The 9,646-nt window shown below is 57.0% G+C and overlaps 1 protein-coding gene across 1 annotated transcript in view; it reads left to right on the forward strand.

Annotated features, from left to right (window-relative positions):
• The first annotated feature begins 495 nt into the window (after positions 1-495).
• Positions 496-9,646, forward strand: part of AJAP1 (adherens junctions associated protein 1) — a 36,152-nt gene continuing 27,001 nt past the window's right edge. The window contains exon 1 of the mRNA XM_017831216.1: positions 496-582. Within this exon, the coding sequence (XP_017686705.1) occupies positions 554-582 (29 nt within the window). The 5' untranslated portion in view covers positions 496-553. The remainder of the gene's footprint in view (positions 583-9,646) is intronic.

Raw genomic sequence — 9,646 nt, forward strand, 5'->3', positions numbered from 1 at the left:
CGGGATCCCGGCGCTGCCCGGCGACCCCCACGGAGACGGAGTCGGAGCCGGGTCCCGGTGCGGGTGCCGGTCCGGGTCCACCCCCGCTCGGCCGCGGCGCGGAGGGGCCGCGCTCCGCCCCCGCCTCCGCCCCGCGCAACTTCCCCGCGCCGCGGCCCCCCGCCCCCGCCCCGCGGGTGCGCGCACAGACGCGCGCGCGCCCAACCCCGCCGCGCCGAGCCGAGCTGAGCCGAGCCGAGCTGAGCTGAGCCCCGGTGAACTGCGCCGAGCGGAGCCGAGCCGAGCCCCGGTGAACTGCACCGAGCCGAGCCGAGCCACACCAAGCCGCGCATGGGGCGCGCATCCTCCGCGGGCGCGCAGCTGCCCCGCCGGCGCTGAGGGGCCGGGGCACCGGAGCAGCGACCCCCGTCCTCGCCGCCGCCGCCGGGCATGCCCGCCCCGCCGGCCGCCGCCTGCCCCGCCGCTGAGCGCCGCCGCGGGCGCGGGGCGGCGCGCCCGGATGGAGCGCTGAGGCGCTGAGCCCCGCCGGGCCGGGCCGGGCCGAGACGTGACGATGTGGATGCGACGGCTCCCGGGAAGCAGGTAGGGCCGGGGAGCGGCGGCCCCGCGGGGCAGCGCCGGGCGCATCCCGCCGCCGGGCGCGCTCGGGGAGCGGCGGAGTTAAATCGTGAACTTGGAGCGGGGAGCGGGATGGGGAGCGCGATGGGGAGCGCGATGGGGAGCGCGATGGGGAGCGGTGTGCGGAGCGGCGAGCACGCGGTGTAGCGGAGGCTGCCGGCGCGTCCGGGGAGCGCGGCCGGTTCTCGCTCCGCGCGGTGCCGGGGCTCCCCCCGCCCGGCTCCCCCGTCCCGCTCGCCCGCCCTGCCCGGGAGATGGATCCGCGCTCCCTGTCCCCTCGCCGGCTGCTCGCTCCCCTCTGGCCGCCCCGGCGGGGGCCGCTCGGGGGAAGGGGCCGGGGGGGCGGCCGGGATGCGGGCGGATGGATGGATGGATGAATGGATGGACGGATGGATGGATGTGTTTGGGAGATTAATCGAGAATTGCAAAGCAGAGGAGACGGAGGCAAACTGTTACGTAACACATTTTCATTACCGCTGCGAAGTCATCTGAGCCGAAATCTTATTATTTCCATGGTGCTGTGGCTGGAGAGCCCCGGCTCCTGCCTGTGCGCGGCCCCGGAGCCACAGCAGTACCTGGGGTTTGGTGGTTTAAGCCCATCTCGGTGGAATCGAGTGAAAGCAGCAGCGGGTTAAACAAGTGAGACCCTAAGGAAAAGTGAGATCCACGATCCGTTCCGCTCCCCCCAACCCGGTTTTGTGTTTAGAAAGTCCGGGATTTGAGCGGTTGTGTGAGGCAGGGGCTAAACCCCAAACCTCCCTCTGCCGAACGGGACGGTGGTTCTGGCACGTCACCTGCTCCTGCGAGAGGGGTCCCGAGCAGCCACCCCACTACCGCAGGTCGTGCCAGGCCCTGCGACTGCTCCCCAAAGAGCAGGACTGGGTGCCCAGGGGGCTGCGGGGTGAGCAGATGGATGGATGGATGGGTGGATGGAGCCCCGCCACCACTCCTACCCCACGCAGCACCTCGGGGAGCCCACGAGCCCGCGCTGCCCCCCACGCCCCTGCGCTCCAGCAGATCATGGCTGTGGCTCGGGGGCACGGAGGGAGGCGGGCAGGGCCCCCCGAGCACCGCGGGCAGCGAGCGGTGATGCGAGAGGCTTTTGTCCGTCACCCCTGGCGAGTCACTGGAGGTTTTGTCCGTCTGCCCGAGCTGTGGATGGAGTCCTGGAGGGTGAAACCTGAACTGAGGTTTTGTCTGTGCCAAGGAGTTGGGGGAGGCCCTCGGCCTCTCTGTTACCCTCGCTTGTGCCGTGCCGTGTATTCCAGCGGCACGTGGCGAGCCGGCTCCCGTTCCCCGAGCTTTGTCCCGTGCCCTTGGCTGGTGCACCCTGATGGCCCGGGCACGTGAGCGCCTTCACGCTGCCGCCAGAGATGTCTGTTTGTCTGTCCGCCAAGGATGTGCTGCTGTGTGTGGGAAGGACAGAGTCCGTGGTGATGTAGTGACCTTAGGAATTCCTCCTGGGGAAAGCACCTGAACGTTTTCTTAGGGTGCCTCGTGTCTGGATTTATCCTTGGCAGGTGAAAAGCCCATTTCCCAGGGCTGGAGCGACAGAAGGCTGTAATGCTGGGAACAGAGGATGCCCTCTGCTTTGTTATTTTTGAGCAGAGTTTAGCAAATGGAAACGGGAGCCCTCTGCTTGCTTCCCTCCTCGATTCATTCGCCTTGTGAATTTCTGTGCTGTTCATCCTGGATCCCCAGCGCCAGGCTGTCCTCTCCACCACCTCATCAGCTTCCAGTCCCTCCCTGTTTTATTTTTAATAAGAGATAACTTTACTGCTAACCTTGCCTGCTGCTCTCCCTTCTCTATAACTCTAATTGCTTCTGGCTTTATTTCTGACATTTCCCATGTCATTTCTCCTCATTTTCTTGAAGAGTACTAGAAAAATAGCTCCAGGAGAAGCAGTGAAGCTTTGCAGTGCCTGTTTCACCCTGCACAGCCTCTGCCTGGAGCGGCTGCCTGCGGCAGGGAGATGGTACCCTGCTGCTCCTTTCAAGTCGGATCCCTTTCGCCCCGGGGCAGTAGCAGTGCCTGACCTCGCATTGAGCTGCAGTCCTCTGCTGGGGAGGGCAAGACCTGTGCAACTGCATCGCTCAGAATTATTTGGTTCATATGAAGGGGAGCCGCTGCTCTCCATTTTGGAGCGGGGCTGGGTGAGCAGCGTTGCCCTGAAAGCCCCTGCGAGGTCCTAGGGATGCTCCAGCTCTGCACCGCCCCTGGCAGGTGTGGGTACTGTGGGGCAAAGTCTGTTCTTTGTGGGGACGGCGGTGGCCCTGTCGCTCCCCGCGTGTGCGGGGACATACGTGTGCGTGCACACGCCTGCGTCAGTGCCTGCGCGCCTGCGAGGGCACGGCACCTTCTGCGGCGTGCCGGCTGCCAGCGCCGCCGAGGACTTCCCCTCCATAGCTGCGAATATAATGTTTGAAACAATATGCCACGGTTCTTACAGCATTGAGCTCCGGAGTGATTTGCAGTAGGAGTAAAACCACCGCTTGCAATTTCTCGGCGATTGTATAAAACAACTCATTAAAAGGCATACATCCCTGCGCATTGGCTCCGAGGAAACTTTATGGGCCTTGTAGTTACTGCCAAAGCAAACATTTTCCATGAATTTCACTCATCAGGTTCATGCTGTCAAATGTAGATTCAGCCGCTTGTCAAAGATGCAAGCCTTGCAGTCTGGGAAGTAATGAGAGCAGTAAGCAGTGGGAGTTAATGGCCTCCACTGAGGAGTCCTTACTCATCCCGCATCCACACAGGGGCTGAGCTGGCTGCTCCCAGGTGGATTGATTGCCACAGAAATTCATCTGGTGTCACCGGCTATGATACTTAACAGCCACAATAATGCTTGAATAAACTGCACTTTTATGCAGCAGTTCGTACCTCGCGCCGGCAGCAATTTCCCTCGTGAGCGAGGGGAGCGGCGCGGGGCTCCGGCAGCACTTCCCAGAGCATGAATAATTGTTGTAATAACGCCGGAGCCACCACGTTGCCTTTGTGGTGTCTCCGGAGGGGTGACGGGTGGGAGCCGTCGTGGTGCTGACGCTTGCCTGGGGTGCTGGAGGCTGCCCCATGTCACAGCCACCCTGCCAGCCCTTGGCGTGCGGGACACAGGACGGGCGAGCTGTTGGTCCGGCTGCTCCCGGCACTGGGGCACCGCGGCTTGGCTCTGCCTTATGTAATGGTCATCTGCTGGAAAGGAGGAGTTTCTAACGTTCCTCCAGAGTCCAGCCTGGAACGGGGAATGGCACCAAGGCAGAGGCCAGCTCTCCAGCCTGGTTCCCATCTTCCCTCACCCAACCTGATCTGCGAGCTCTCTCAGTGCGGCTTATTTACCTCAGTATCTGTAGGGTGCACACGTATACAGGGCGGTGGTGAGCACTGCCAGTGGCTCCCAAGGACAGCTTTGTAGGGGGTGAATAATCCATGGGACTTCCGACAGGTCTGAGGTTCATTATGGAAATGTATGCGTGCCTAAGTCTTTAAATATAGCTAATGGGAGAAGGACTGGGAGGAAAGATTACAGGAATCAATGTGCTGAGCCAGAGGAGCAGGAGCTGCTCTGCTCTGGGTTGTGGTGCCTGTTGTTCTCCTTGACAGCTGGTGGTCACCAAGTAGGTGACAGCAGTTCAAGGCCAACAGTTTGATTTTGACAGCAAAACTCTTCTAGCAGGATAATTCTGGAGGCCAAGTGTGTTGGGTGGGATCAGTGGATGGAGCTGCCTCATTAGTGCTTTCACCCCCTCCTTTGAAACAAAGGAGCTTTCCTTCTGTCTTTCTTTCCATCTTTCCTTCCATCCTCCTTCCCTCACTGTGCTGGATGGCACCGCTGGGAGGGGGTTTCTGGCCAAGCCCCGTGTCCCAGCAGCCACTGCAGGTTTTCCAGGGGATGCTCCCAAAGCTGCTGCTTGGCCCTTCCTTGCCTTGGCTCACTGTTTTCATCAGAGTGACTTTTTTCACTGAAATAATGTTAAACTCTGGACCTGAACTACGTCCTTAAAAATGGAATTCAAGTTGATATGAATATTTCCTGTGGCTCTTCTTACCGGGACCTGCACCTACAGACTTTGATAGCTTATATAATTTCCTGTGATGGAGATGTACTTCATCTAATTTCACTTGGAAATGCATTGATTAAATCAGAACTGCTGAGAGATTTAAACTGAGTCTCAGTGGCCTGAACTTAACTGTGGGAGGTTTACCTGCCTTCATCCTTCAACATTAATTTGGTTTTATGAGGATTCCTTGTGAAATGAGGTTTTGTCTGCTGCTGAATCTCTCCTGCTCTCTGGGTTTCTCAGTTGCTTTCTCTGGCTCTGCGAGGCGACGCCGCACTAAAGCCTCCTTTCAGCACCTTCTATGGGGACACAGCAGGAACCGATGGGCATTTTGGCTCCATCTCCCCCCACTGTCTCACACGGCTGCCCAGGCTGGAGGCAAAGCGCCCGTGATGCCCGTGGCAGGGCTGGGTGCTGTGCAGAGACACGTTCACCTGGGACCAGGGCTGCTGGATGGGGTGCTCTGGGAGCAGGGTGGAGACATACCTCAAGTGCAGCTGGATGTGTCTTCCCAGCAGTGCTGAGGGATTTGGTATTTCTGGTCCCAAGCAACAGTGAGAAAAGGAGGAGAGACACAGCTTGGCTGGAGGTGGATGAGCAGCTCCATGGAGACAGGCAGGGACAGGGTCTGCAGGCACTGTGTGTCCGGGGCTGAGGGCCAAAGCACCCACTGGGACTTGCCTGAGGACTTAAAAAAATAAATAAAGCCAGTCATTCACAAAGTGCTCATTTCCAACTCCGATCTGCAAAATGTCTCCTTGTGACTTGGAGATGATGCGTAGGCAGGAGATACGCTTTGACATGCGATGATTTTTGTTGAAGTTTGCTCTGAAGGTCTTTCTCGGCAGCTCTGCTTTCCTGGCAGTGTTGGAGCATCCCGGCGGCACTGTGTCCCTTCTGCCAGTGGCTGCTGTGTCCCCATGAGCCAAAACCTTTGGGAGCAGAAGCCGTTCCCTGGCGCAGCATCTCTGTGGGTATGGAAAGGACTCTTCATCTCTTACTGCAGAAGCTGGCAGGGAGGAAAAGCTCTCTTGGCTGCAGAGCTGCTCTGGACCCCGGCTGAAGCATTCATGGGATGAGGCTTAGCTGTGGCAGGGTGGGAGCAGTGAAGGTTCCCTGGCCTGTCTGTGGTGCCAGAGCTGCCAACTCCACTGACTTCCAAATAAAGGCTGAGAAGTTGCTTCAAAAACAACATGTCTGGGAGTGGCGAGGTGCTTCCTGCAAGAGAGAGACAAGTTTGGATCCTTGAGGTGGAAAAACAGGAGCTCGCTGGAGGGCACGTGCCCTAGCACAAGAGAAGCGAGGGGATGGGGACGTGCTGGCGCAGAGACCCACGGTGAGGGGTGACTGGGTACTGTGGGACACCGGCAGCACAGCACACACCGTGTGAGGGACTGCATGTGCCAGGCAGGAGAGTGGATTTGTGGTGCTCAGTTAAGGCTTGTTGGGGATCGACGGCTCCTGTCCATGAGGGTATTGGCTGTGCCTCTTCTGCAGCATCCTGGGATGGTCAGGAGAAACTCCAGCCATGGTTTATGGCCCTATAAGTTGGGAATGTGGCTGTGTAATGCTGGCTTAGGAGCTGTGCAGAGCTGCTGTGCTCAGCGTGGGAGGGCCGGGGACTTGCTGCTCAGCGGCAGCGTTCGAGGCGCCGGTGAGAGCAAACGGCACTAATTGATGTTGCCACTTGACTGCACGTCATTCAGGTTGAAGATGTGACAAGGTTGGGGGGAGCCCGGGTTATTCCCCCTGGGATTTGCCTGCCTGGTGAGCCGAGCCTCCTGCAAGCACGGCTTCCTCAGGGACACGTTCCATAATTGCCGGAGTCCCGTGCGTGACCTCAGCCCTGCTCCCAGAGCCTGCGATAGCATCTCTGCTCCGTCTGCAGCACTCGAGTAATGAAGCGTCAGTTAATTGACATGGATGAGGACATCCACTTAAGGACCCACCGGAACATGGGTGATTAATGCCGGGAGATGAGGCCGTGCATGCCGCTGGGAGCGTGGTCAGCTCTGCCTCTGCTCGGCCAGAGCCAAAGCACGGCTGAGTCTGCAGCGGTGGGATGTTATGTAGGGAAAGTCCGGATGTGTTATTTTAGGAAGAGCTCCCAAAGAGAATCAGCCCTTTTTCTACAAGTATCTGCCATTCATGGGTTTTCCAGTTTTCCGTGGGAAGGACAAGGATGAGTTACTCATCTTCTTGTTTCTGGGCTTTGTAAGAGGCTCTGCTCCTCCAACATAATGTACTCGGGACTTACTCTGGGTTCCTGTCAAAGTGGCATGTTCTCTGGCAAAATCAATTTTGCTAATTTTGATGGATGAGGAGTGGAAGTGAGGCTGCTGGCTCAGGGGCCTTTGAAGGAAGCTGAGATACTGAGGGATGCAGGAGGTCATCCCTTGCTGCTGACCCGTCAGAGATGATGCTCCGAAAGTTTAATCTCTCCCACAAAGGGGATTATTGTTTTTTTAATGAGATGCAGAGCACAGTGATTCCTGACTTGTGGGACTTGCCCCCAGTGGCACGGTGTTCTTGAGGTGCTGGAGGCTTCTCCTCACCATCACCTTGATCCACCAGGATTTTGCCATGGGTGGAATGGGAGAGCCTGTGAGCTGGCTGGATGCTGTATATGCAGTGAGGTGGCCATGGCAGGGAGAAAGGCTCTTCTTTGTGGAAAAGAAATTGCTTGGTGCTAAAAGGGGATTTAAAACTCTCTGTGACAGGATCAAGAGTCTTTGCCCCAGAGTTCATTTCCGCTGCCTTTGCTTTCTATTTTGGCTTGGCTTTTTCAACATCTTTTTGGGCTGTTCACATTTCTCTGTGCTGTGTGTCACACTGAGCCTTCTCTGGCAGTGGGATGTCCCCAGGAGGGGCTGGGCAGAGCTGGTGCTGTCTCGGGAGCAGGGGGCTGGGAGCTCCCCAGCACTGTGCTGCAGCTGGAGCCTCAGCCAGGCAGCACAGCCCTGTGCTGAGCTCCCAGCTCCCAGCTCCCAGCTCCCAGCTCAAGGCCTTGGCTTTCTCCTGGCTTCCCTGCTGACATTTCACACCTTCAAAGAGAGCTCTGCTGCTCCATTTTTTCCCATTGTATTTCTTGCTCCATAAAAGCCATCTGTGCCTCTCTCTGCTTTCAGAGGCTTCATTCCTCTCACCTCCATTTCTGTAAGAGTTTCAGGAGCTTTTGAAACTCTTGATATGTTTCCTGTGTTCATTCCTGGGGATGGCTGCTGAGGTTTCCCGGCAGCCTATGCATCCCTGGGCTACCAGGGACTTCTTGGGAGAAAGACAGGTCTGGATCTCACTCACTCCACTGCAAATTGAGAGCAGCTCCACCAGGAGACCATGGTGCTGGAGTGAAGACCTGAGTTAGTCGGATTTCCCTATGCAGACATCCAACCTTTGCCATGGGAAGAGGTCAGCTGGGCCCTGTGCTGGTCTTCCAGACACTTCCAGCAGGTCAGTGTTTATCTTTGCTCCTGGGAAAGCAGGGCTCTTTGGGAGCTCACCATAAAAAATCCCATTAGGAGATATATTCTCCTGATTGTGTTCCATGGTTGGTGGTATTTCCCGTTGATACAGATGCTGCAGTGGGCTCCGATGCACAGCTCCTGCAAAGACACATTGTGTTACAATGCCACAGACCTCTTTTAATTATTTTGTTTTAAAGCTCATTAAGCTGCTGCTTTAGATGTACTGAGCCAACTTACCTTATTTTTTTACATCAGAGCATTTTCTGCATTCATTGTAATGATGCTCTTGGGCACATTCATTTAGAAAATAAGATTATTTACCCAGGAAGTGGCAGGGTTAAAGGGTGGTGTAACCTGTAGCTTGTGCCACAGTTTTCCTCTCTGTAGGTCCTTCAGAGCTGAGGGCTGGGTTGAGTTAGTCGCTGTCTCTTAGAATCACTTTGTGGATATGCATTCAGAGGAGGGAAACCCCTCATGAGGCTCTAGCTCTAGTCTGAGATCGAGCAGGATTATTGCAGTCCTGGTGGGGAGAGCCTCATTCTTCCATCCGATCCCATCACATCCCACAGCGTTTGGGCATTGCATCCTGCTTGGACACCCCAATGCAGTGGTCCCTTTGTCCAAGGAGGGGGCCTGATGATCCTGAAGGATGCCAGACATGTGGCAAAGGAAGAAAATTCACGAGCAAAGCAGGGAAAGCAGAAATTCCTTGGCTGGTGGCTGCAGGGAAATGCACCATCCTGCCCAGCCACTGGCCTTATTTATTGTGGGCAGCATTAGGGACGATCTCCAAGCTCTGGGTTTAACATGCTCATTGCAGTCATATTTCCTCAGCAGACCGGTTTTTCCATGGTTTTGGTACATGGAGGAGTGTTTTCTGCTCCCGTGATGGGGATGGGAGAGGGCAGCACCATCCTGTGTGCTGGGACCTCCCAGGTTGGTGTCAGCATGTAAAGCCTGGGCAGTGATTTTGTGGTGCCCGTGAGGAGGTGGAATACACGAGGAGGTTTAAGAGGAAGCTAAAATGAGGGGGGAAACCCTGATTTCCTTAGGTTTATGGATTGTTTTTAGTACCAGCAATAGCAGAGCTTGAAGCTGTGGCTTTTCAACAAGATTTTGGTGGGTGTGGAAGTCTGAAACTTCCCAGCAAGTTGTGTCTGAGCTGGAGCTCTTATTGCTGCCTGGTCCCTGGCACTGGCACAGAGCTCGGGGGGGACAAGTGGAGTAACTTGGCGACAGGTGCAGGTTTGGGCTGGAAAGCCAGTGCTCACAAACCCCCTTTATCCGGGCGGGACAAAAGCTGAGTGTTATCGCCGCCGGGTTGATGAAATGCCCCACTGTCCAGCCCTGCCACGCTAAATGCACCCAGTGTTTGCCGGCCGGGCGGCGGCGGGGGAAGCAGCGGCTGCGCCGTGCCCACTGAGGGGGATGCTCCAGCAGCACCCACACCGTGCCCACTGAGGGGGATGCTCCAGCAGCACCCACACCGTGCCCACTGAGGGGGA

This window comes from Lepidothrix coronata, unplaced genomic scaffold (assembly GCF_001604755.1).
Source record: "Lepidothrix coronata isolate B3197 unplaced genomic scaffold, Lepidothrix_coronata-1.0 Scaffold188, whole genome shotgun sequence".
Taxonomy (NCBI): domain Eukaryota; kingdom Metazoa; phylum Chordata; class Aves; order Passeriformes; family Pipridae; genus Lepidothrix; species Lepidothrix coronata.